The sequence below is a fragment of the Periplaneta americana genome, chromosome 16 (genome assembly GCF_040183065.1).
Source record: "Periplaneta americana isolate PAMFEO1 chromosome 16, P.americana_PAMFEO1_priV1, whole genome shotgun sequence".
In the NCBI taxonomy this organism is placed as follows: domain Eukaryota; kingdom Metazoa; phylum Arthropoda; class Insecta; order Blattodea; family Blattidae; genus Periplaneta; species Periplaneta americana.
This window is the reverse complement of record NC_091132.1, coordinates 79,110,067-79,137,773: the sequence shown is the minus strand read 5'-3', so window position 1 is coordinate 79,137,773 and position 27,707 is coordinate 79,110,067. Positions and strand designations below refer to the sequence as shown.

General features: G+C 36.2%; 2 protein-coding genes across 2 annotated transcripts in view; one reads left to right on the top strand and one right to left on the bottom strand.

The window, feature by feature from the left end:
• The window catches only part of LOC138716521 (inhibitor of Bruton tyrosine kinase), a 50,801-nt gene extending 43,791 nt beyond the window's left edge, over positions 1-7,010 (bottom strand). The window contains exons 1-2 of the mRNA XM_069849669.1: positions 6,786-7,010; positions 4,330-5,649 (exon numbers count right to left, since the gene is read on the bottom strand). Of these exons, the coding sequence (XP_069705770.1) occupies positions 4,330-4,659 (330 nt within the window). The 5' untranslated portion in view covers positions 4,660-5,649; positions 6,786-7,010. The remainder of the gene's footprint in view (positions 1-4,329; positions 5,650-6,785) is intronic.
• A 7,329-nt stretch (positions 7,011-14,339) lies between these two features.
• Positions 14,340-27,707, top strand: part of LOC138716519 (SET and MYND domain-containing protein 4-like) — a 31,368-nt gene continuing 18,000 nt past the window's right edge. Inside the window, exons 1-4 of the mRNA XM_069849667.1 lie at positions 14,340-15,217; positions 15,311-15,575; positions 19,024-19,145; positions 23,185-23,829. Coding sequence (XP_069705768.1) covers positions 14,645-15,217; positions 15,311-15,575; positions 19,024-19,145; positions 23,185-23,829 — 1,605 coding nt within the window. The 5' untranslated portion in view covers positions 14,340-14,644. The remainder of the gene's footprint in view (positions 15,218-15,310; positions 15,576-19,023; positions 19,146-23,184; positions 23,830-27,707) is intronic.

Here is a 27,707-nt window from a genome sequence, read left to right as displayed (position 1 = left end):
AAGTTCCTGAACATGGATGAAATATGAGTTGGTAACTGATCCATATATGCGAATGGTCGCAAACTGTGATTCCACCAAAATATTTTCGTAATAGAGAATTTTGAAATCATCATCATCATCATCATCATCATCATCATTACCATTGTTGTTGTTATTTCGTCAACTGTCCGAAGACAGGTCTGAACCTCATAAGTGATACCAACAAGGCACCACTTACGAGACAACTAGCCAGGAGATAATGGGGGAGGGTGGCCAGTATGACACAGAAAACAGACTCAGGCCCCAGTATTTATAAATTCTATGGAGTATACAGATGTGCAATAATGCACCATCTAAGTTAATATTCTTTTGATGCTTTTCAACCTATTGCAAGAATTGCCACTGTCACGTCTGAATCTATGTTCCCTTACAGTAGCATTACAGGGATCATAAAATGTGTTCAATCACATTTTGGATTGGACTTTATAGGAAATATTTTTACATTAATTTCTAAACTTGAAACATCCCCATGGGAATAGTAAAGCTCCACTTTAAGAAAATGTTAATGAATCAATCACAAAGTTCTAAACGAAAATAACTTTATGTCCAGTTTAAAATAACCAGTACAAAAATAAATTTTATATTTTTAATAATAGTTCTGCTTGCCTGTTTCTAGTTGGCATTTCAGTCGTGTAAAAGAATCATTCAAGTAAAGCTTCATTCATCTATATCTGAAATGGATAAATGGTTCAAAAGTAGCACTTTGAAATAGAAAAGAAATTACCAAATTCTATCATTCTTATTGCATCAAGCTCATTGAGTGATACAGCTTTTATTTATGTGCGTCAATTCGACAAAAGTGAGCCAAGCATTAAGGAAAGAATGATGACAATTTTGGATTTACTTATATAGGTGACAGAGACTGTCTGCGACCACATGTTGTTTGTGGTGATATCCTTGCTAACAGAAATCTGAAACCTTCTATGCTTGGTGCTATTTAGAAACTAGAAACTCTTGGAGAATCTTCCACAAATAAAGATGAATACAGTCGCCACCACTGTTTGACAACAAAATCTACTGCTGGATTAATGACATGCCAAACTATATCGAAAATGCAATTTTAGGAAGAGTTCATAGCAGTCTTTTCTCTGTAATTCAAATTGACGAACTGGCTGATTTTGGCAATTTAACCATTTTGTCATTTTTTGTTATGTATATCAAATCCGTAGAAAAAGAGCTCCTATTCTGCAGACCCTTAAACTAATGAAAATGATATATTTAAGTTAACCAATCAATACTTTCGTGGAAATGCAATAAACTGGACTTGTTGTGTAGGCATTTCTTTAGATCAGCGGTGACCAAAGAGTGTGTTGTGACATTCAAACGGGTACGAGGAGTTTCCTGTACATTGCTGTGTGTTTCATTCACATACTGAAGGCAAGCAGTGGCGGTATCATGTTGCTCTACAAGCAGTAAGAGGTGATTTCGTAAACAATGAGAAGGAGAACTTTTTTGTTGTTCTGTCGGACAAAATGTAATATGTTTACTTTGCTCAACAGTTCAATTAGGAGTATACAGAAACATTGCCACACTGAATAATGTATTATTATTATTATTATTATTATTGGCCACTAAGTATGTGTTTCTATAATTCTTCTGTACGTGCATGAATATTGATATTTTTAGATATTCTCCATAGAAGGATAAATTATTGGGTTTTATCTCAATTTTAATCTTCTTAAACTTTAGATGAGGGTAACTATTTATCAGTTATTCATTTAATAATAATATTATGTGCCAACGAACTGTTAAACACCAGGAACTGACATGTCTTAAATCACAGCCAGGAAGAGAAAGATGAGATAAATAAATGTAAGGAAGTCAGCTACCTAATGGGGTTTGAAATATCTCGTGCTCTAAAGCCTTTTAATAGAACAGAATTTCTAAAAAAAAGTAATGATTAAAATAGTTTAAATAACTTGTCCATAAGAAGTTTTTAATTTTGAAAAAACTACGAATTTCTCGACCAAGTATCAAGAGAAGAATTTAGAAAATTCCTGATTATATTCAAGAGGAAGGTTAAAAAAAGAGAGGCAAGAAAAATTGTATATTATTCACTAGCTCTTAATGACAGCAGTGACATTACTGATACAGAAAAGTTTGAGATTTTTATAGCAGGATTTATCGAGATGTTAGTACAGGAACCACCACTGGTTCTAGTTTTCATGCCAAGTACCTTTCCACTGTCTCCTTACTTCATAGGCTGTCTGTCGCACGTAATCACTGCAGCTCGAGTTTTGGTCACCGCTGGTTTAGATAGTGCGAAATCTCTGACAGGAACTTATAGGCTATCAGGTTTGTTGCCAGAATGAAATCAGCCAACATTTCTTGGACACAATGTTGCATTCACAAATTAGATCTTGTTCCCAAACGCATGCCCAAAGGACTAAAAACTGTGCTAGACAATGCAGTGTAAGTAGTTAATTTCATGAAGACCTTCCTACAAATTCCCGCATTTTTGCAGCATTTTGTGAGGAAATGGAAAGCATTTACCGATATAATTGTTTATTGTCTGACACGAAGTTAGGTGGTTATCTCGTGGAAGAAATAATAAGATTAGAACATGAACTTGAACATGAAGTTTTTCGTTTTTATTTTCAATCTTCCCTTTGAAAACGCAGGTGTATGCAAGATGGTACCAGACTTTTCTAAAAAATTAACATCTCTTTTCAAGGGTCAAATATTAATGTTTTTATTTTCAATCTTCCCTTTGAAAACGCAGGTGTATGCAAGATGGTACCAGACTTTTCTAAAAAATTAACCAGACTTTGGCAGACTTTTCTAAAAAATTAACATCTCTTTTCAAGGGTCAAATATTAATGTTTTATCTTATCAAGTAATTCATAAAAAATAAAATTACGGTAAGTTAACTTTCAGTAGTATTTAATTAGCAAGAAAACTAAATGACTTGATGATATCTTCCCCGACTTTCTGGTAGAATTTCAGCTTCTTTGGACGAAAATGTTATTAACATGATTATAAAACACTTGAAGACATTAATTGGATTTACAAACCTTTGGAAGAGACAGCAGTTTTAGGAATCCTTCAAATTAATTGTGAATGAAAAAGAGCAGCTTCTTGAAATTTATATTGATTTTGAATTACAACAAAATTATAAATTTTTGCATTAATCTAGTTTCTAGCTAAGTTTAAGGAAAGAGTTCCCAGTGTTAACGAATAATGCCATTAAGTTACAGCTTTTCTTTACCATTTTTTCCACGTACTTTGGCAAGAAATCCTTTTTTTTTTTTTTTTTTTTTTTTTTTTTTTTTTTTTTTTTTTTTTGTGTTAGTTGGGAGACCGGAGGGAAAAAGACCTTTAGGGAGGCCGAGACGTAGATGGGAGGATAATATTAAAATGGATTTGAGGGAGGTGGGGTATGATGATAGAGACTGGATTAATCTTGCACAGGATAGGGACCGCTGGAGGGCTTATGTGAGGGCGGCAATGAACCTTCGGGTTCCTTAAAAGCCATTTGTAAGTAAGTAAGTAAGTAACATTCCTATTTAAAAATAGATACAGAAACAGACTTAATACTGAAAGTGACTTGAGACTTTATATACCGGTACCTTCTGTGGTTCCTGACTTTAAAGTTTTGTGATATCTAAAGCAAGAGTATCCTCCTCACTGAAGTCATGTGAGAAGGTGAGTAACTATTAAAACTTGCACATATAAAGAAAGAGGTCTAAAATTCTGAATTATAATTTTGTGATTACAGAAAGTATTTCAGTAACGTCAAGGCAGTAATTTTCGGTATAGTACCACTTCAATTTTAAAATATATGAAATGTGATAATGCTGTGACAAAGATAAAAAATGTTATTCGTGTATTGTTCTGTTTATTTAATTTCAGTTTTAATTTTTAAAATAAACAGATAAACATTTTGAACTTGTACTCACTTATTTCAATATTTTAAGCATTCTTGGGGTATTCCATAGTAGGCCTATCTACCAGTACCATAACTGTAGTACAACTTCAGGTTAATTTAAAGTTTAAAGGTAGGCCTATTTAAACCTTTAGATTGCAGTTATTAACTAAGTTAGATTTTCTAAAAAGTAAGTAGGCCTACTGGTACAAAATAATACGTGTGGCTGTGCACATTAACTCAGGTATTTATGATGATAATGATGATAGAATACCGGTAATGGTAATAATAATATGGTAATAATAATAATAATAATACAGTAAATTACACATTAAAAACAACCTGCACAATATGATAAAATTTCCTATTAATATCCCAAAGTCATTACATTGCACTTGTAGTTACGACAGTAAATATGTACTAACCTTTATTAAATTAGCAGCTACATGGATCTGACCATAAAAAATACTGCGATGAAGAGCAGTGTAGCCAGATTCTGCATCACGAACATCAATATTAGCATCTGCTCGTCGAAGGAGCCAGCGAACAACAGCATCATGTCCACAGGATGCTGTCAGATGCAATGCTGTGCGCCCAGCGGAATCTATCACACGGCCACATGTGCCACACAACCAACGCATGTACGCTGCTAGCTGGGATTCCTCTGCTCTCATGGAAGCCACAGCTGCCAGCTGACCTCCATGTTGCACTGAGGAGCATCTCCCCACAACACAATCACAGTCAGTCCCGTTCATCTTTCGTTACTTGCTTGTGTAACAAATACAAAAATTCCTGTTCTTTCCTCTTCTTATGCAGCAAGATATTCTTAGATGGTATGTGTTGGTCTTGTATGATCACTTTCACCACAGGAGTCTTCCTCAAACAGCTAGCGCTGCAAATTATTCCAATCTTGTACTTTGGTATGTGTTGCCAAGTGTTATGCAATCTTGTTTTTGTCGTACTTATATGCTGAGGTTCTTTTAATTCAATATATTATCTTTCTGAATTAGCTTGCATAAGACAGATGCTGTTTGTGAAAAACTCATGTAGGGTATATGTTAATCTGTACTCTTCATCTGTCATAGGTGCAATACTGGATCCCTTCGCACCATTTGCCAAGCTTAGCTTCCATGAAAACTGATCATGAGAAAGATGGACATATTATTTAGCATTTGTAGAGAATACTTGGCGTGAAGAATCGTTGTAATCAAATTCATGTTACTTAATGACTATAGTTGCAACGAATTATAGAAAATTGTGTCTTGAAATGATAAACAAAATTTCTCTTTCTCTATTCCTGTCACCTGTGTGGATTACTAAACAGACATTTATATAGAAAAATAGAATATAAATAATTCTCTATTTATCTCTATGTACATATCTATACAAATAGGGGTTTGTGCATCGATTTAGGCACCCCAGCAAAAAATCAGTCTTTCACATGCCTTCAAAACCAGAATTCAAGGCAATAAACACTTCCAAAATATTCCACAAAACTTGTAATATTAATGATCTCCGTGACTAGTTAGTGTTTGATATGGTTCCATTCAACACCAGCAATGTTCTGGACACCTTTGTAATGTTTAATATTACTTCAATCACAGATGGAGGACCTAACTTCAGGTACAAAGCTATTCATTCACTGTCCAGTAGTTGGCACAGCAAGTTGCCCACACTCCCCTCACCCCAATTGGGGCAAGGGATACGAAATTTACTTAGGCAGCCATAATAGGAAAAACTTCAGCCTGGAATTAAAAAATAGCAATATAAGTTAAATAACGGAGCATACAAGCAGGCTAAAAATATAAGATCACACAAGAACACATAGGCCTACTATGTAGGCTACGTAATTAGGGCTGGTAGTATAAACAATTTTTATTTTTATTTTTAAACTAAATTGTTTAAATGAATTATTAACTCCCTTATTTTAATGAGTGGCGACAATTCAGTTTGAGGAACTAAATAAGGAAACTCAGAGTTTCATTACCTATTTGAGTATTAACAAATTACAACAACAAAAAAACTAAATCAATTGGAATCGAACTAGCGACCCTCTAGCTTCAAGACAATCACCTTAATGACTGAGCTACGAAGATCGTAAGTCATTTACAGCTATGATGATAATCTACTGCAAGTACAATAACTTAATGATGAAAAACATTTCTTGTGAAGGGTACACTCAAATCCAAGTAACACTAAAACATTAGAGTTTATAGTAATATTGAAAGATTATCACACACACACAAAATAATTGATACTAATCATTAAAAAGAATATCAGTAAATGAAATCCCGCAAGATAAGTTAAATAATATGGATAATTACTGCATTAAATTGCAATGGCAACAATTATCTTAAAATACTAAAAAGAGCAGATTTGTGTTTGTCGAATGCGCATCATCATGCTTAGGGAAAGACACTTTTTAGTGCCAATAATTTATTTTGTGTGCACAAGATTGGAATTTTGGAGTAAGGGGGGAAACGAAGGTATCCGTGTTCTGAAATTTATTCCATAATAACTAAACAATATTACTTGTTAATGCATTAACATGTAATGTCAAGACTGATGAAGGCGTAACTACAGAGGCCTAATATCACGAAATTTGTCAAGAGTCAAAAATAATAATACAATCATTAACTTAATAATTCGAGGTGAGAAGTGTTATTGCAAAATATGTATTTTCTTTTACTCATATTAATACTAGACGTTTCATAATAGGACCTATATAGGAACAATCAAATTAATACTTCTTGTGATAAATATTAAACAGATACCCTATGATTGGTTCATTATTATTGTTGATTGCCAAAGTCGGTGTTGTCAAGCTACCAGTAGCCCGACAAGCTGTCGCTATTGGCAGAAAAATGGTGTTTATTTTTACCTTAACTAGTGACGAAACAAACATCCAACACTGGCAAAAGTAGAAACGGAATTGCGACCAGACAAATAAGAAACTTCACACATTTTTCCAGTTGTGAACATTACAGATGTTTGCAAATATTTTTTACACCAACAATCACTCTTCATATACCACTGCCAGCTACAGCGCTAGCTACGCTTGTGGTAGATTTAGAACTACTTGGCATTATCGATACGTCAATGTTATGCACAGGGCACTGGCAGCAGAGTCCGTGGATATCCAGAGTACGCCGGAAATGACGACAAATCAGCCATTGTTATTCCATCGCGCGCTATTTGACGTGTACAATATTTGTTGGATTGAAACTATTCAACACACATTCATTAGAAATGGAAAAAACTTGCTGCCCTCAAATTAACACTTTCAAATTATTAGTGAAATATTGAATTCACCATCTTTGAGTTCACTGATGTAATCAGAACACCTGGAATACCATGTAATGTAGCCTACTTGGATATATAACAAATTCAAGTGAAAAAAAATCCGACAAAAAAAAAACAGAATATGAAATTCGCTATAAACGACGCAACAGTATTAATTCGCGAATGTGTTCATATTTCGCTATTAGAACTCGATTTCCTGATTTGTTGCGATTGTTTTATCCACATATTAATCAAAATCACTTAATTCATAAAGATTAGTAAAAACCTATTGTATATAGTCTCTATTATGTCGTAGATTTTCGCGATCTCCATAAATACCTGCCCCGAGCATAAGATATAGAATGAAAGTAAGCCCTAACTGTAGTCAACAAAAATACTAACAACAATACGGTCTACCCCAGAGTTTTGAGGAATTTTGGATGCGAGTGTCAAAATACAATTTTATTAATGAAACCTGTTTTTTCTATATTATTTGGTTTCTAAGAAACAGCAATTAAATATCGAACTTTAGCTGTTTTGCACTTATGGCTTAATTACTTTATTACGATATTTACTATTGTTAATGTAGTTGTTATCCACTCACGGTTTAGTTTCTTTTTGACCATGAGTGTTGGCAACAGATGAAACAGCAGATGATTTTCCAATTTGAACTGTGAAAAGAACGAGCCAGAGCCTTCAGTTACAAGCCGGAGCCATACGTCGGCAACACTGTAATTAACTGTCAACTGGAGGCCTACTATCCAGAACACGTGTTTGTGCTAATACCGATTTTCAATGTAAATTAATGTTACAATATAAGTGTGCGTCGAGGGAATTATGTTCGCGGTCGTACCAAACGTTAATTGTTGATGTATTATAAACTAAGGCCGGGTGCACACAGAATCAGACGCGACGCGGCGCGGCGCGACGCTACGTTTTGCTTTACAACGCCTCGCGACAGCTTAAAACTGTCTGCTCGCGACAACTGATTTGGTGGCTGTGTGGGTTTGGAAAACTGGCCTAGGCTAGAAAATGGCGTCAATAATAGAGGACTGTCTATATGAAAAATTCTATTGTAGTTGCTTATTATTTCCTAAGGACGCAAGCTCCTAAAAATCTAGGCTATACGATTGAAAGAGTCTTAAAATTAAAATGTACTGCACAAACGTCATTTTTTATGTTATGACTACTTCACGACTCACAATAAAGAAAAATAATATATTAAATCAATAATGAGTGATAGTTTAGAGCAGAGAATTAGGCTTACTACAAATTACACTGGTCAACAGTCATTTTGCGCCAGACATAAAACTAACAAATTCTTAATAATTTAGACCTCCTGAATTAAAAAATAACAAGCAAAATGTTCCATCACTTCGGGTTTTCGAGATGCACAATATAATTAATTTTTTGTGCATTTTATTTAAAAATCACCGTATTAGGTGTGTAAATATTTTGTTTTACAAATGTCAAGACCCATTATGTGAAAACAAATGTAGTATATGTAGGGCACCATGTTAGAAGCACTTGTAGAAAGGGCAATTATTTTATTGCCCTTCTACGAGTCTATTTCGAGGGAGTGAAACAGGTTCGCGGTATAAATTCACTCGAGTTTACCTGATTTTACTTGAGATGTGCATTTCTTTCACGGTGAGCTTAATTACATTACTGTAGTTTATATTATGCAATATATCACCATGTCAAAACCACTTCTAGAAGCGGAAATTGTTTTGTTGGCCTTTTCGGTTCCATTTGGAGGGGAAGAAATAGGTTCGCCGTATGAAAACGCTTCAGTTTACCAGGATATTTCTGTGGTGTTAGTATTCTGTGTAGGACGTGTAGGCTATTTCTTTAAAGTGTGCTTTAATGATAATATTCAAAGTACGAATGGTTTATATGTGCGGATTTGAAGGTTGTAGCAATGCTTTTTGGGATGCAATTAGGCTACACAAAATTTTGCTGCTTTCTGTACGAATTGGACAGTCGCGCTCCAGATATTTTATTTTTATTTTATTTTATTGGGTTATTTTACGACGCTTTTTCACGATCTAGGTTATTTAGCGTCTGAATGAAATGAAGGTGATAATGCCGGTGAAATGAGCCCGGGGTCCTGCACCGAAAGTTATCCAGCATTTGCTCGTATTGGGTTGAGGGAAAACCCCGGAAAAAATCTCAACCAGGTAACTTGCCCCAACCGGGATTCTAACCGGGCCACCTGGTTTCGCAGCCAGACGCGCTGACCGTTACTCACAGGTGTGGACTCGCGCTCGAGATAAGCATTATAAAATAAAACGACAATCACTAGAGCCAAGGAAGAAAAATGTTATACATCAACCCCTTGTACCTCAAAGCGAAGTAATTTTACTCCTTTTACACAATAAGTTAGGGTTAATGAAGAATTTTGTTAAAGGGATAAATTATAAAACTGAAGCATTTAAAAATATCCAGGAAAATATTCTTGCTATTAATAATCCGTGGCGCTACACCCCGTGAAGAGCCCAGACCGACCAGCCGGCTGCTGGCCTCAAGTCCACATGCCAAAACAGAGGTGGACGATCATCCAACTAGAATGGAGGTATCGTGTGGTTAGCACGATGATCTCCCCAGTCATTATATCTGGCTTTCACTACCTATCGTAGCTCCCCAAGTGCATCACGATGCTAGGTGGGCACCGGTCCCATACACTGGCCGAAATTTCATGAGAAAATTTCTTCCCCCATGAGGACTCGGACCAGCGCGCATTCCTTAAAATTTCCTGCTATTAGTGATTCAAAAATAAAAGAGGGAGTTCTCAATGGACCACAAATTAGAGAAATAATGGACAATCACTTCGAATCTTTCCTGGAAGGAAAAAAGAGAGCCGTCTGGATTGCATTCAAGGAGGTTGAATTAATTTTCTGGATAACTGTAGAAGTGAGAACTATGAAGAACTAGTGAAAAATTTACTGTTGGCGTATTAAACTAGGGATTGTAAAATTTCCCTGAAAATTCACTTCCTTCACTCACATCTTGATTTTTTTTCCCCCGAGAATTGTGCGAGTTCAGTGATGAGCATGATGAGCGCTTCTATCAAGAAATTTCAACTATGGAAAAAAAGATACCAAGGACAATGGAGTACCAATATGCTAGCAGACTATTGTTGGACTTTAGCTCATGATGTACCTGATGCCCAGTGTAAAAGAAAATGGAGAAAAAGAAAGCTGTAATCTTCTGAACAGTGAATATTTAGCCTTATTGTCATTATATAAAACAATATTTTGAATAGATAGAAATTCCAAAATTTCTCAAAAACCGTAACCAACAACTGTTTTTATTGCCATACAGTATTCGTATTCAGGAGGCTCAAATTATGTAGAAAATATATATCACATGCCTAGCGCAAAAAAAAAAAAAAATGTTAACATTTGTTACGCAGTGTTATTATTATAAATATTATAAATTATTATTCACCTGGTGCTTTCATCTCATTTGCAATTTTTCACATATTTTCAGAAACCACATTATTCTCGTGATATTGTTTCAAAGATTGTACAGAATGTATCTTTCCTGTATTAAATCAACTAATTTATCCTCATCGAGCTCCATTATGAATAATGTGCACTACACAACAATAGTATTTTTTGTAGATAATGAAAGCGTGCAATCATAGCCACTACTAACGCATGCGCAGTACACTGCCGCTATCAGACAGTCTCCTCGCGACCAACTTCAAGCAGTAATTCGATGTTGTCTCTTCGTGTCGCCTTGTGTCTCCTCGCGACCGTCGCGCCGCGTCTGATTCTGTGTGCACCACATCATAAGAAATCAATGGGAGACAAGTACCACGAGACAAAATGTCGCGTCGCGCCGCGCCGCGTCTGATTCTATGTGCACCCGGCCTAAGTGCGTGTTGGCGATAAAAACAAGACAATAAATGAAAATATGGCTGCAGTCTTCGGCAAGTTTTACGGGTATTAATAATGACAAAGTAATTGACAATTCTTCTAAATGTTAAATATTGTATAAACTACATTTTTATAGTCTTACTTGTGGTTTGTGGTGTATCAGAATTTTAGCCAAATTGTTGGGTCTCGCCTGCTATATCAATAAAGTTATGTCATTGATTTTCAAGTTCATTGTAAACAGCTGTTTTGTGATCCCATAAATGTTGCAGTTTTGTTGAAGATTCGGAATACCTGCTATACGTCAGAACTACCTATAATTTGTAGATGCATACACTCAATTTGTTGGTTTTCAAGGTTTGTTGATTAATATTATTTCTTTTGTAATAAATTAGTTATAAACATGTTTCTTTTCACTTCGTATTTAGAGGATTTAAAGTTCACTGAGTTTACGCTCATTGGCACATACTTAATAATGTGTTTGGTTACGTATTGTTGAAGGTATGTTTCTTCATTTTTTCATAGATCTTTATATTTGGCCTAACTGTATTTACATCCTCATATTTTGTTATAATATGTCAATAGTTTCCTCTATTTACATTTTTATTTTACTTGCATAATTTACATTCTTAGCTTGTTTTCTGTAGTTATATTTATTTAAAATTATATCTTAAAAAGTTTATAACAAATAATTTAGGATAACAGTATTGTTATGGTGAATAGCCAGGTTCAAACTAAAACTGGCTTCCTGAGCATCTGAAATATTTATAGAAAAGCACGACAGATAATCACATGAAATTAAAATGTATATGATATCCTAGACCTTTCACGTCAGAGGTGAAACATAATAAAGTCGCAAAACATTGTTAATTTGCTAGCCACAAATTTGTTATCTGAATGGAACTTATGAATACTGCGTAGGAACTTACGTCTTTATTGCATTGTTGATTTTATTATTTTCGGTGCAAGGAATATCTTATTCGTTTATTTACCTTTGTACTATCAATAAAAAACATGTTTTATTTGTAATTATTTTAAGTGGCAGTCTTTGTATGTAAGTAATCTACTTACGCCGTATTCAAAGTATAGCTAATTGATCGCAATAAAACACTATTTTCGAATCCATAATCATTTACATAACTACTCTGAATCTTGATCTTACTTTTGTGCATAAAGTAATATTGAAAAAATACACGTTGCATACAACGAAACCAATGAGCAAGCACAATTACATCAATATCACTTTAGAATTTCCCGCCTCCACTCAGAGTTGCCAAACCTACCCGTCCTCCGGCTTGTAACTGAAGAAGGCTCTGAACGAGCTCATCTGCACAATATTAGCATTGGTACGTTTCGTCTTTGATTCTCTGTCGATTTTTGTATTGTTTTCTTACCTTCGCGTCAATTGCCAATGAATGTTTTAACACAGTCTACTATATACAGTCGCGAAGCTTGAGGTGTTTTTTTGCAAATCTCGTGATAAAGCGCTCCAAGCGGTTAGCAACTAGAAACAATAGACTGTCCATGGTCGACTTTGGACTGTGTCGTATTTCTATCGAGTGCTAGCTCGTTGCATATTTCACATTGATGCTTGTGAAATGTTCCTTATTGGTTATAATGAAAATGTTAATGGCTAAAATACATTAAAAATTATTGGAATAATAATATGGGACAAGGAAGAGACTTTGTAGTGCTATAAATTGTAGCAACAATAAGAGAAAGAGACCAGAGTTATCCTTTTTCCGATTTCCGAAAGATTCAGAAAGGTTCCTGGGTTTCCACAAGAATGCCGTGCAGAAACAAAACTGCTAATTTGAAGTTCTTTGTGACTGTTAGAATACATTATATCCTTAAATTTCACAATGAAATGTTTCAGTCTAACCGAAAGTACATTAGATACCGGTTAAAGTTCTGTCACTTAGGCTGCTAAATTTCTAGAGAAATAAAGGTTAGGTCTACTTTTTTTTTCAGAGGATATATTTTTAATTGTAGCTATTAATTTTATTATTATTTTTGTGTTATTTTACTAAAGACGTAGAAAAATTAAGTTTGTTTTAATGAAATTTATTGATCACGTTTTATTTTCAATTCTGGTGGGATTATTATTGCTTAGGTCTACTTTTTTCTTCAAAGGATATGTTTTTAATTATAGCTGTTAATTTTGTTGTTATTTTTATTTGTTGCTTTACTAGAGACGTAGAAAAAGTCTGTTACAATAAAATTTATTGATCACGTTTTATTTCCAATTCCGGTGTGATTATTATTGCTTAACCTCATCCCACTTTGTTAACTACGTAAGCCTACGCTACAAGTACCGGTAACGTAAGTTACTCCATTAATTCATATTTCCATTATTATTGTTGTAAAGAGAAATGCAAATTAACATTTAATGGTTTCATAGTTAATTATCGCTATAATCTTGAAGCTATTATAGTAAATTTCAGTTCGTTTTGCACAAACAAAAATTATATTAACTTATTTCTTGCAGGTATCTTCGAGTTTATGGTGGAATTTAATATACTTCATTAAAATAATAAATTAACTTTATGCATTTAATATTTCAATAATGGAAGGAAGGTGTGAATTTTTCCAAAAGAACACAACGAAAGTGTAACATATTTTGTCGGCTGCTAGGAGAGAGATCTGCGATGATGAGGCGATAGTAGCGATCCTAGTGGTGGGCAACTACCCATATTTGCATTTTTACTGCATATTGACCTTCGCGACTGTATATAGTAGACCGTGGTTTTAACGTCAGCCATCTTTACGACAATTGCTAGCTTCTAGCTGGCAGCTGGTAGTCCATGTTGGCAACATGGTACTGTAATTCCAAGCTCGGCCGCTTAACTGTCATGTCCCATCCAACGAGTTAGATAGTATCCTCTTGGATAGTATCCAACTCGTTGGTCCCATCTTAAAAAAAAAAAACAAGTATTTTTTTTCTCCTCAATATCATTCATGCACGGGCCGGATAATAGAGTATCCGCTTGGGGCGCTATTGTCGTCTTGTCTGTCAACGATTCATTTTGCTACTATTGAAGTTTCGTGATTGCATATATTATACTGTGACAATACTATAGTATCATTTTTTACAATATACACTTTCTTGTAATTGGAAATTAATTATTTTATCCTAATCTCCTTTTTTTCTTGAATGATTTTCTCCCGATTTTCGTGAGTATGTTGTGGCAACCCTGGCAAAGCAGAGAGAAACAGAAAGAGGTAGAAGAATAAAAAGTTTGCTCTATGAGATCAGAGATGAGAGTTTCGAAGTGCATCATGCTTCGTGCATATGGTGTGAAATGTGTTGTGATGTGATGTAGGTTTTAAACAAAGTGAAGTAAGATAGTTGTAAGTTGCGAGATAGTGAAACAGTACAAAATAGAATATTAAAAAAGTGCTCGTGGCTAACGGAAAGTGCTAATGTGATGTTACCGATGAGCAAATGCCAAGTGTTTCTTTTCCCAAGTAGAATACAATTGGAAGATAGACCCTCGGTGTTGAAATTGGGTTAGTAATTTACTAAAATTCTGATTACGATTCAGAGCAGATCTCTTTTGAATAATAAAATAAAAAAATGGAAATATTTAGTGTGCATGAATTGTATCAAAAACTATGCACCAGTCTACAAGAGCAGTATAGGATAGATAATATATGCGAATTGTTTGCAAAACTGAATAATGATTTTGATAGAGTTGAAGTTGGAATGGAACTTTTGAAAGAAAACGGTCTTTTGGTACCATCCAATAAATTTCCAAGATTGAATATGAAGTCGACAGCATTAGCTGTTGATTTGAGAAATTCAGGAAACGGAGCATTTCAAGTAAAGGATGACAAAAGGGCACTTATGTTATACACAGAAAGCATTGCTACTGCTCCAGTTCCAAGCTTGTGTACGAGAACATCAACCCATGAACAGATAGATGCAGGGCAAAATGAGAGTGCTAACGATCCAGCTGCGTTGTCATTGGCATTTGCTAATAGATCGGCAACTCTTTTTTCAATGGGCAATTACAAAGAATGTCTTAAAGATATTGAAGAAGCTTTGAAATATAATTACCCAAATAAGTTGTTATACAAGTTATTTGAGAGACAAGGAAAATGTTACCGCATACTAGGCAGGTTAAATAGTGCAAAGACGAGTTTGGAAGTAAGTATAAATGTGTTAACCATAAACGTAAGTTAATTAAGAGGATTATCGAAGTGATTGTTTAATTGTTTCAGTCTATTGTATGGTTTACAGGAAGCAATAAATTGGCTGTCATCAGCGTCTGCTTTGTCAAGTGAAAAGAAACAAGTAACTGAATTAGAGCTTAAAAATCTTATGCAGAAACTTGAGAATTTTAACTCTGAAGAATCAAACTTTCTAACTGACAGTAAAGAAACACAGCTGCCACACTGTTCTTACAACCCGAACAGCGAAATTCCGAGTGCCTCAGATTGTGTCGAATTGAAATATGTTCCAGAATTTGGACGATATATTGCAGCAACAAGAAATTTAGAACCAGGTACACAAATATTAATTTTTGGTAGTTATTTACTTCAGTGATAGGTACCGTACTTGTTGATGTGTAATTGAACAAGTGGTGAATGACATAATAAATAAGTGAGTGTGTGTGGATGTTGTGAATGGTCAGTGAAAGTAATAGGAACAGTTTTGTTTTTAATTGCGGCGAATATTATACACTGCCAAAAACTAAGTCTAGAAAGTGTGATTGGAAGGTTTCGAGGCGAACATAACCTAATCTAACTTTTGGAGAATGAGGGATAGTCTACAGCATAGCTGGATGCAAGACTGTCTCCAATACTCAGACCATAATACAGAAACAAAGATGGCCGCCACTATGGTCCTACCATTTCCATATAATAGTCTGTTCTACCATACCCCTATGTCAAAATAGTTATATTTTTCGTATTTATTAAGTTGAATGACTAAATTGTGTCTTAAATAAACGTCCAACATTAATTTATGAGCAGTGTTAAGTTCAGTTTCAAAGGCGAGACAACAAGATAAGTACAGTACCAGTAGAAACACATTGCTATAGGCTAATATTATGAACTTGACAGTGCAACGCAGTGAGAAAATAGTTTTCAATAACTTGAAAATCATACCCTGAACTCCATACAAGTTACTGGAGTACATGCAAACGTTCACTAATAGTTGTTGGGCATTCAAAAGGATAACACATACCCAAAATTAATAACACAATTAAACAAGGTCAGCCAATATTACTATTAATACAACTATTGCCGCTGTTATTACTTTTAGGCCTACTTCTATTACTATAGTACCAGTGCTACTACTACTGGTACTAATACTTACTTATGGCTTTTAAGGAACCCTGAGGTTCATTGCCGCCCTCACATAAACCTGCCATCAGTCCCTGTTCTGAGCAAGTTTAATCCAATCTGTACAATCATATCCCACCTCTCTCAAATTCATTTTAATATTATCCTCCCATCTATGTCTCGGTTTCCTCAAAGGTCCTCTTCTCCCCGGCCTCCCAACTATATATGCATTTCTTGATTTGCCCATACATGCTACATGCCGTGCCCAACTCAAACTTCTGGATTTAATGTTCCTAATTGTGTCAGGTGAAGAATACAATGCATGCAGTTCTGCATTGTGTAACTTTCTTCATTTTCCTGTAACTTCATCCCTCTTAGCTCCAAATATTTTCCTAAGCACCTTATTCTCAAACACCCTTAACCTCTATTTTTTTCTCAAAGTGAGAGTTCAAGTTTCACAACCATACAGAACAACCAGTAATATAACTGTTTTATAAATTCTAACTACTGAATACACCTCATCTTTGGAATGTGGCTGCTGAAATATACAACCAGCATCGTGCTTTTTACCCATCATTTGTGAAACATAGTGGAACACATGTTGTCAGCAAACAGCTTGATACACTACGTAGATAGAACATAAATTCTAACTTTCAGGTTTTTTGAGAGCAGATTGGATGGTAAAAGCTTCTCAACCGAATAATAATAGGCATTTCCCATATTTATTCTGTGTTTAATTTCCTTCCGAGTGTCGCTTATATTTGTTACTGTTGCTCCAAGATATTTCAGTTTTTCCACCTCTCTTCAAAGGATAAATTTCCAGTTTTTATATTTCCATTTCGTACAATATTCTGGTCACGAGATATAATCATAAACTTCGTCTTTTCGGAATTTACTTCCAAACCTATCTCTTTACTTGGGCGCGCTTCCGAACAGGGGCAGTGGCATTTACCCTAAGGTTCTTTATGTTTTGTCACTTTTATACATAGGTCTAACTCTTCATGACCTCTTTTCACTTTTTTCGATAATTGGTTTGAAATCTTTTTTCCCTGTTCAACATCTTTGCATAGTTAACTTATTAATGATTAAATTTTTTCTACACTGTTATATTTCATATTCATAACAGTCACCTCAAACAACAGTCATGAATGAAGCCACACTTCTTTCTTGAATATCACTTTGAAACAGATCAAAAGTGCTAATAATGTTCGTTTTACACCATTCCCTGAAAAATTCTTCTCTTTCTCTCTCTCTCTCTCTCTCTCTCTCTCTCTCTCTCTGTCTGTTCCCCTTTCTGTTGATCTGGATTTTTCTGGGTGCTAGAATGACAGACAGTACGATATGAGAGTTGGTTGGGAAATATGGTTAAGGCATCATTGGTAAGATTCGAAATTGTTGAAAATTGGTTTATAACACCACATTGGCAGTGATAAAAGTGTGCAATATTTCTTCATAGCCAGTCAATACTCTACCTTTCACAGTATATCACATTGTATATTTCCTTAACTCCTGACCTGTTCCAGCATAGCTTCTCCTTCTGCTTATCCACAAACTATCCAAACTACTTGCACAGTTCTTTGTTAATGGTGGGGGTACTGTAATTGACCTATCTTTTGCCATGCTTGGCTGTTTCCATTTCCCATTGGTGTACTAGCTATTGCCTTTTATTCTCTTTTACTTTTTTTGGTTACACTTGTACAGGGTGGCACACAGGAATGGGAGATTTTGAATCGATTAGCAAAGTCAGACTATTTTTTAGGCAGTGCCATTCAGTGGATGGGAGAGCTTCGTGCATTCACAGTAAATAAATGTTGGTGTGAATCTGAACGTCATTTTCAATTTCGGCATCATGATTTGGTTCCATCAGCCCACGATGTGAAGACATGGGTTGAAAGATATGAATCAATAGCTGCTACCCTGAGCAAGTAGTGTCCAGGACCAAGAAGAAGTGTTCAAATGCCAGAGACAATCCAAGCAATCAATGCCACCATCCAGCAGAGTCCACAACGTTCTGCACTGTGGCCTGTCATTAGGTTTGTCTTGCCGCACTGTGGCCAGAATATTGCCTTCAGATCTAAAATTGCATCTATACAAGCTTCAGCTCGTCCGCCAGTGCCAACAGATTAGTAACTTTTGCTGAATTGTTTTTAGCAAAATGTGAGGATGATGAATATTCATTGGTGCATTACGACAGCTTTTTGGAGGGTCTCATGTTGAAGAACAGCAGCATGACTAGCCCTCGTGATCACCTGATCTTTCAGTGTGGGGTTTTTGGGGGATTTTTAAAGGGTCATGTGTATGCTAGTCGTCCTCTCACACTAAATGAACCAAAGGCTAGGATTCGTGGCAACATTGCATTGATCATCCGAAATTTTCGTTGTGCAGCTTCACAACAATAATTGTTTTTACTGCGAATGCACGATGCCCTCCCGTTCTGTGCCTCATGGCTTCTGAAATTACATTGTCTGAGAAACAGTATGGAGGTATCACAGTCTTATAATCTTCAAGTTTGAGTTTGTGCTAATCAATTCAAAATCTCCCATTCCTGCATGCCACCCTGTATTACAAGATCTCTTCATAACAATTGCCTCGTCCATGGATTTATATGTAGAAAATATTAAACTAAAAGTTATGGATCCATTTTTGTATAATGAATATTGCTTTCAGGAGATGTCTTGGTTGTTGAGAAACCTTTTGCATCTGTTCTCCTGCAAGAACATTTCAAAACACATTGCTACAATTGCCTGCAGCCATCTGTCTGCCTCATCCCGTGCTTTTACTGTTCTACGGTATGTGAGTAAACATATTGTAAAGTTACATTGTCATTGGTGATCTAGTACAATAGTTACCATATTTGTCTGTGGACCCAAGTATCATGGGTTCAGCTTTAACTGAGGTTAATGAAATTTTAGTCAGAAATCCTAAGTATTACTTCCATCATATGAGGGAGTGGAACAGTTCCCTTCACTTGTTATTTTTTCACACATCCCTTCATGTGTACTTATCTGTTCAGAATGAATAGTGCAGAATGCTGAAATATAACTATTGAGAATATTGACGTTCTTATAAACGTACAGTGATGAGTAACTTGGTAGGTTGCTAAGCAATATGTATATGGAGCTCTAACTTAAGCTAATGCAATGAAACCTAACAACTTCTGAAATTGGTATGCTTACAGCAAGAATAATAGGCATATTCATACACATATATGGTGATTCCAAACGGACTATACAACTTTGTAAGCTTATAGAAATTTATTTAAAAAACATACAGATTTGGTTTTAATGCCATGTAATAACAAAACTTACTAAGTTTTTACTCAGTGTGGTTGAATGTGACTTCTGTTGATCTTACGACAGTCATCCCACCTGAACTCAATTTCTTGCCAAACTCGCTGCAGCATATCCGGCGTCACTAACTCAACTGCGGCAGTGATTCGGTTTCTGAGCTCAGCGAGATTGGCAGGTAAGGGTGGAACGTACACTTGATCTTTAAGGAATCCCCATAAGAAGAAATCAAGTGGTGTCAAGTTGGGGGGACCGACGTGGGCATGATGTCGGTTCTCCACGACCAATCCACCGACCAGGAAACTTCAAGTCGAGAAAATCACGGACATTTTGGAGGTAGTGTGGAGGTGCACCATCCTGCTGAAATTGGATTTCCCCTTCTTGATCATCTTCATCTATCTGCTGGATGAGAAAATTTTGTAGGATATCCAGATAGACAAAACCGTTGATAGTTTTTTCGTGGAAGAAGAAGAAGAAGGGGCCGTACATTTTAGTTTTACTTAAGGCACAAAAGACATTCACTTTTGAGCTGTCACGAACATGTTGCAGATGGAGATGTGGAGGCTCAGAGCCCCAGATCCTGCAGTTATGGGTATTTACTTTACCAGTGACATGGAATGTCGACTCGTCGCTAAAGATCACGTGGTTCAATAACGTCTCATCTTCTTCAATCCTACCAAGCATTTCTACACAGAAATCCCGCTGACTCAGCTTATCTTCATCAGTAATGTGTTGCACCATCATAAATCGGTATGGTTTTAAGTGCAAACGTCTCCTTAAAATGCGCCAAATGATTGGTTGCGGAATCCTAGTCTCATGAGAAGCTCGCCGCATTGATTTTCTAAGACTTCGAACAAAGCTTTCCCTCACTTGTTCGACCACAGCATGAGCCACATGTTGTTGTTGTTTTCTAATGCCAGGCGTTTGACAATAAAGTCATTTGACCTCTTGCACTCCAATATTTTTCAAAGATATTATCATGACCAGCCAATGAAGCACAGATTTTGAGGTGTTCCGAATCCATTTCTTGGTTTGAGTTGCAAAATGGGCAGTTAGGGGACTGATATATTCCAATTCTATGCAGGTGTTTAGCCAAACAATCATGGCCTGTTGCCAATCTAAATGCAGCTATAGACAATTTTCGTGGTAAATCGGGAATTAACTGTGGATTTTGATGCAGAGAGTTCCATTTTTTCCCTTGGGATTGTTTTATCAAATTTTGTTTGTTGAAGTCTAAGTATGTAGATTTAATAAATCTTTTCACAGAGTAATACGTAGATTTAGTAACAGGTCTGTAAGTAGCAGTGCTGCCCTTCTTTGCTAAAGCATCCGCATTCTTGTTTCCCAGGATTCCACAATGGGATGGTATCCATTGGAATACAATTCTTTTATTGAGTGATATTAATTGAGAGAGCATTTTAGTTATTTCTGCTGTTTGAGATGAAGGTATGTGTTTAGAGACGATTGATGTGGACGTCCGGGAGATTTGACATGGGTAGTAGAACAGCCAGTCTCAACAAAATTACGGTGCCAAGAATAAATTGTTGCTCTGATAGGAGGATCCTTGCCATACTGGGTACGAAATCTATGCTGAACCACTGTCGCAGATTTCATTTCTTCAAACAAAAACACACAGCGAACTCGCTCTGCACCTGTGAAAGCAGCCATTTTGAAATAAACTATGTTAGCGCACGCGGTGACAGAATTAGGTATTACAAAGTTATGTCAGTGAAAACTTGATCAGTTTTGCTATCAGATGGCATTGCAAGCAGCTTCGTATGTTTTCTAAGTCAATTTCTACAAGCTTACAAAGTTGTATAGTCCTTTTGGAGTCACCGTGTATAATAACTAAGTTTTAATCTGGTGAAGCAAAGTGTTTGTGGAGGCAAACCGCAGCAGAATGTGGGGATCTTACTGCAAGTTGATGACATGCATTATGTCACCTAAGACTCTCTGTATTTGGCTATTCTTAATTAGTAGTTTTAATTAGATCTACAGTAAATTATTGAATGTCCCATCATATATTATCAATAAGTAAATTAAAATAGATATCTTTGCTTTTTGTTTTGGTCAAATTTAATGTGGGATTGTCTCATTGATCTGAAAATCATAATGTGTTGGTAGTGTCACTTTTAATTCAAGGGTTATAGGCCTATGTAAGTTTATGTATTTTCCTCAAACAGTGATTGGTTATTCAGTTTATGAATATGAGCACTTCACATAAAAGTCACTGGCTCTTCTAACTTGGTTTGTGGAAATAACTACCCATCCTGATTTTTCCTCAGAAACCAAGTTAATTTCTTCATAAAAATTAATCAGAAATGGGTAAATTAATTTTTAAAAGTAACCAATCTCATGCCCCGGTATCCGTTGGACGTCCCTCTGCAGAATTCCTTAGTCGCAGGGGAAACGGGAGTGACGGAGACAAGATGGGCCGAAACTTATGGGGGGGGGGGGTAATGATGGAACAATGTTAGGCAATTGTCATGCGCCGGTCTCCGCTGATGTCCCTCTGCTGGATGCTATAGTTGCAGGTGTTGAGAGGGGAAACGGGAGTGACAAGACAAGATAGGCCGAAGTGTGGGTGTGGGGATGATATTGCGATGTTGAAAGGCAACGCTCTGGTTACAGATACAGATATTTATTTCAGTAATTAATTTCTCCACTGGACCACGGGCAGGGGAAACGGGAGTGTCGTTGAAATATCTCTAATATTGAAATGTATGTTCCTATGATTCTGACTGAGACTAGTTGAAGATGTGACGGAGCTAGGATGGAAGATATAAGAAGCTAGGGGTAACGGGAGTGTCTGCAAAGAGGTGAAACTAAACTTGCTCGAAAGAAAAGGGGGCGACTATGGTGAGCAAGAGGGAGATGTGAACTAGGTACCTTCACCTATCGAGCTCGCAAACATGGCCCGCGTCTCCGACCGATGAAGAGATGGGATGCACTTATCGAGCTTGCTAAACATGGCCCGCGACTCCGACCACTACAAGGGGTTTGAAGTAAGGACTAGGGTTGAGCAAGCCGGAGTGAATGTGGGAAGAGAAGGTGAGAGAGTGGAGTGCTCCGAGGAGAAGAGAAGTGGTTAGTTTGAAGATGAGAGGCACTCTGAATTCTAATGCATGAAACCTACGGTTATATAGACGTGGGTAGGCGGGCTACCCCCACCCATCACGTGACTAGTGATGTGACATTGGCGCGGACCAATGGGGAGGAGGCAGTTACAGCCTTTTATCCAAAAAAAAAAAAAATTGTTTCCTAGTGATTACGTTGTCTGAGATTCTTACAATAGAATATATTACAAGCAGGAAAAATACAGTAGTAACATGTATCTTCGTAACTTCATTACTGATAAAAGTAACTTCATTACAATTATAGTTACTTCATTTAAATAATAATAATGCCATTACTGGGCATTACTTTGAAGAGGTAACTGTTACTAGTAATGGCATTACTTGTAAAGCGTTACTCCCCAACTTTGAAAGTAATATTATATAATAGGTAAAAAATACATGAAATGTATTTTATTTTATTGCAGGTTATGTATTGCAGTGAAGAATGTCGAGCTTTGTCTTGGAAAAGTAACCACTCTATAGACTGCCTATTATTACCTGTTTTGCAGAAGCTTGATATTGGTAAAATGGGTTTTTTGGCTTTGAGAATCGTCATAACAGTATGCAACAGTCAAGGTGTTCACAGTTTAATAAAGTCATTAGAAGAAGGATGTAAAGTCGAACGAACTAAGGGTTTCAGCAGTGATGGTACTTACAGTTCTTTGGATTATAACTCAATCTATTGGTTAGTAGGTAATACCGAGAGACGAGGAGTTACTGATTTGCTCAGAAGATCAATAACAGCAGCTTGCATCCTCAACTGTGTGACAACCATGACAAATTTGTTTTCAAAAATCAAAACTACAGAAGTAGATGACTCTAACAGTTCATTGCGTATTGTTGGAGGTTTACTGTTAAGACACCTGCAAAATTTGCCCTGTAATGCGCATGAAGTCTCAGAATTGGTTAAAACTGAAGGCCCTACTATGTGGGAGAGCACAGAGATTGGTGCTGCGGCATATGCAGTGTTGAGCCTCATAAATCATTCATGTGATCCCAATGTTGTTCGTCACAGCTATGGAGACACGGCCATTCTGAGAGCAATCCGTCCAATTGCTAAAGGCGAACAGGTGAGTGCTTTTCTTTTCTTACTCAAGTATTTGTTTAAATATCCTCTCCATTGTAAGGGATGTGGTATGTATATAATATTAATTTCTTGACTTCTGTGTCAGAATTTTATTCTGAAGGAATTGCTTGGGGGAGCTGCATACTCTAATATAGGAAGAACATTACTCAGTTTTAATATTATGGTACTGGCCGCCCTAACCCATTATCTCCTGGCCTAGTTGCCTCATAAGTGGTGCCTTATTGGCATCACTTGTGAGGTCCAAACCTATCTTCGAACAGTTGACTAAACAACAACAACAAAAACAACAACAATAATAATAATAATAATAATATTTAATATAGTTTTTATTTTACTCAGTTCTTGAACAATTTTGTTGCACAGAAAGATGTCTAATATCAAAAGGAAATGTAGCAAGTGATCTGAGTTTGTGCAATAATTGATGTTGGAATGAAGCATTTTATGTAATGAAAAACGATTTTTCTATTTGTTTTAGCAATATAGTTGCTTATTGTTTTAGAAAGTGATTTTAAATAGTGAACAATAGATGGTTTTGTTTATTCAGAGAGCGTAAGTTCTGTAGGTGAATGCACAAAAGATGGAAGTGTGTTACTAAATTTATAAAATGGCAAAAACAAAATTATGATTGTCTCTTGGACCAATAGAGGTCAATTAATTTTAGCTATTGTATTCTGTTACATGTTTAACTAATAGAGACACATATACCATTAAATTTATGTCTGAAAGTAAAGAGATATTGCTGTAAGAATGGTTTTCTAGCTCTCCTGTAAAGATCCATGAATGGGCATCCATCCTTTGTAACCCTATAGAGTTGTGTTTTATATAAAGTACAGCAATATATAAGGAATATTGCCGGGTCGTGAAAATGTGGTGAACATGCTTAGACATGGACGAAATTGTACACAAATATGAGATGTTTATTTTAGTGTCTGAACTTTTATAAATATTTTCATTAACTAATAAGAATGTTATTGTCAGATGGAGAAGTTTTCTGAGAGCTCTTATGTTTCATACTGGAATGATGGGAACATTTGATTGATTGAATAAGAATGTAATTTCAGCATTCTTCTGTGTTCTTATAAAATATAATTATATTTTAACTTCACAAGTGTGACGTGCTAATATTGGGGGCTCCAGGATCTTAAAATTATTATTATTATTATTTTTTTTTCTCACTGTTTTTTTGCGGTGCTCGTGTAAAAGGAGTTAAGTCAAATTGTAAGGTATGTAAACTTCTCTCCCTAGGTACTGAACAAGACCCCTTTGTCACAAAATACAGAGCACTGTAACTGCATCATGGATGGAAGCATGATTTAACCACTTTAACACAAGACAGAAGTAATCATGGAGGGTTCAAATCTTTACTTATCCTGCTTTAGCCAATTCATACTTAAACCCCTTTACACAACCACCTGCGATTTATACTCACTTTAACATCTTTGGTCATATCGCAAGTTAATCTTTTGTTGAAATCTGAAGGCCTGTGTACTATTGCTGAGACTGATTCTATTGTTGTGAACTAGATGGTGACTGTATATGTATTACTGATTTGTTATGAATATGATTTCGGTGATGAATGAGGCTGGTGGTATTCAGGGATGTTGTGGCCCGAATTTCCTGGCATTTTCCTTATGATTGAGGAAAAATCTCAACCAGGAAATTCAACCCAACCGGGAATCGAACCTGGACCCTCTGCGTAAGAGACCAGCATGCTGACCCCTACACCACAAAGGTGGTCAAAATTATTATAACTGTGGATAGATAAATCATATGTTATGTTTGGAAACAAAAAGGAAGGTGGTGGAAGGAAGTAACTGTGCAGCTTATAAGTGACCAATTACTATCATCTGGAAATAATAATCATTTAATAAGAATTAGAGTTGTCGTTTTAATCGATCAATCCAATCAGTGAAATGATAATTTTAAAATCTGATTAACCAATGAAATGTGTTTTAATCAGTTAGTTGAACCGATTAAAAATTATCGTGTGGTAAGGAAACTAACTGCCTTGTGAAGTCTGTGTAGCACAAAATGTCTATATCATTTGGTGCGGTAAACTTTTAAGCTGTGGTTGACAGGTCATTGTCTTATTGCTTTAGAAAGCTAAAAGCAATATACTGTAAGTACAACTATTCAAGCCACTGGCGTAGCTTAGGCGGCTAAGGCGTTTGCCTGCCGATCCGGAGTTGCGTTCGGGCACGGGTTCGATTCCTACTTGGGCTGATTACCTGGTTGGGTTTTTCCGAGGTTTTCCCCAACTATAATGCAAATGTCAGGTAATCTATGGCGAATCCTCGGCTTCATCTCGCCAAATATCATCTCGCTATCATCAATTCCTCGTAGTTGATACAGCGTCGTTAAATAACCAAGTAAAATTATAAAAAAAAAAAGGTAAAGGTATCCCCATAACATGCCATGAAGGCATTTGGGGGGCATGGAGGTAGAGCCCCATGCTTTCCATGACCTCGGCACTAGAATGAGGTGGTGTGGTCGGCACCACGCTCTGGCCGCCTTTTACCCCCGGGAAAGACCCGGTACTCAGTTTTATAGGAGGCTGAGTGAACCTCGGGGCCGTTCTGAAAGTTTGGCAACGAGAAAAAATCCTGTCACCACCTGGGATCGAACCCCGGACCTTCCAGTCCGTAGCCAGCTGCTCTACCAACTGATAATGCTTATAAATATACATTACATACATTAATGAATTAAATAAGTGGATATTATTATCAATTAAACTTTTAGTTTATTTTATAAGCATTAATTCCACTTAATTATGTTATTAAAGCATCGCTGTAAATCACAGATCCCCGTATCATTGCCTGGGGAAGTTCTCTATGCAACCTTGAGAACGTTAGTCTACCATCATTTGAAAATTAAGAGGAATACAATAACTGACGAATATTTATGTTCTGAAGAATATTATCTACAAGGGATCACAGTCAGTCTTGTGAAAAAAATATTTTAATTAAATTATTTTTATAATTCAAACATTAAAGACGCCAGAAAAGTAGCCAGGTGGAAAATTTCATCTCCACAAGGTACATAAAAGGCGCCAGAATGGCAAAAGTAGCCACATCTGGCAACTCTGCTCAGGTTGACATCCCGCCAATTAATGGAAGCTTTAATCTTATTGGTTAGTTCCTTTGCCAACTGGCCAATAGGAAAGAATGTTTCATATAATAATGCTAAATCAAGATGGCTGAGTATATGAAGCACTTTGAAGTTATAATGGATGAAAATACAAAGTCTGTGATAAAAACACCGAAGAAGAGGAAAAGATGTTCTGAAACATGAAAAGAGAACATTAGAAAGAAGACAAAGAATAGTGGAGGGAGGGAATGGAAAGTGTGTGCCAGCCAAATTGCGATTAGATGTGAACAGTTGCAAAACAATGGTGTAAATACAAATTTTCGAAGGATGACAAAGATGCTTTGTTTTGTGATTGCCATGAACTTGGTGAGTATAATATTCAGAATGCAAATTGACTTGAGTGAAACGAGCGTTGAGCGGATTCCGCCGATTTTGGAATAGACACCAACGTACGTGAACTGCCAACATAGAAAACAAAAAATCACACTCAATCGCTTTCACCTTCATCTTGACGGGATAATAAAAGCCTAAACTAACTAACCTAAGTGCGTCGGTGTCTATTCCAAAATCGGCGGAATCCGCTCAACGCTCGTTTAACCCTTATATTAGTTGTGTTTTGTGTAAACAATATTTTGAAGTTTCTTTTCCCGTGATATGCACAAATTGCAATATTGTCACACCCCGCATTATTAAAGTCAATAATAAGTGCCCAGGCATAAATACTGCATTCTAAAATTCCGTGGCTTACCAAGCATGAATTTCTAAAAGAAAGAA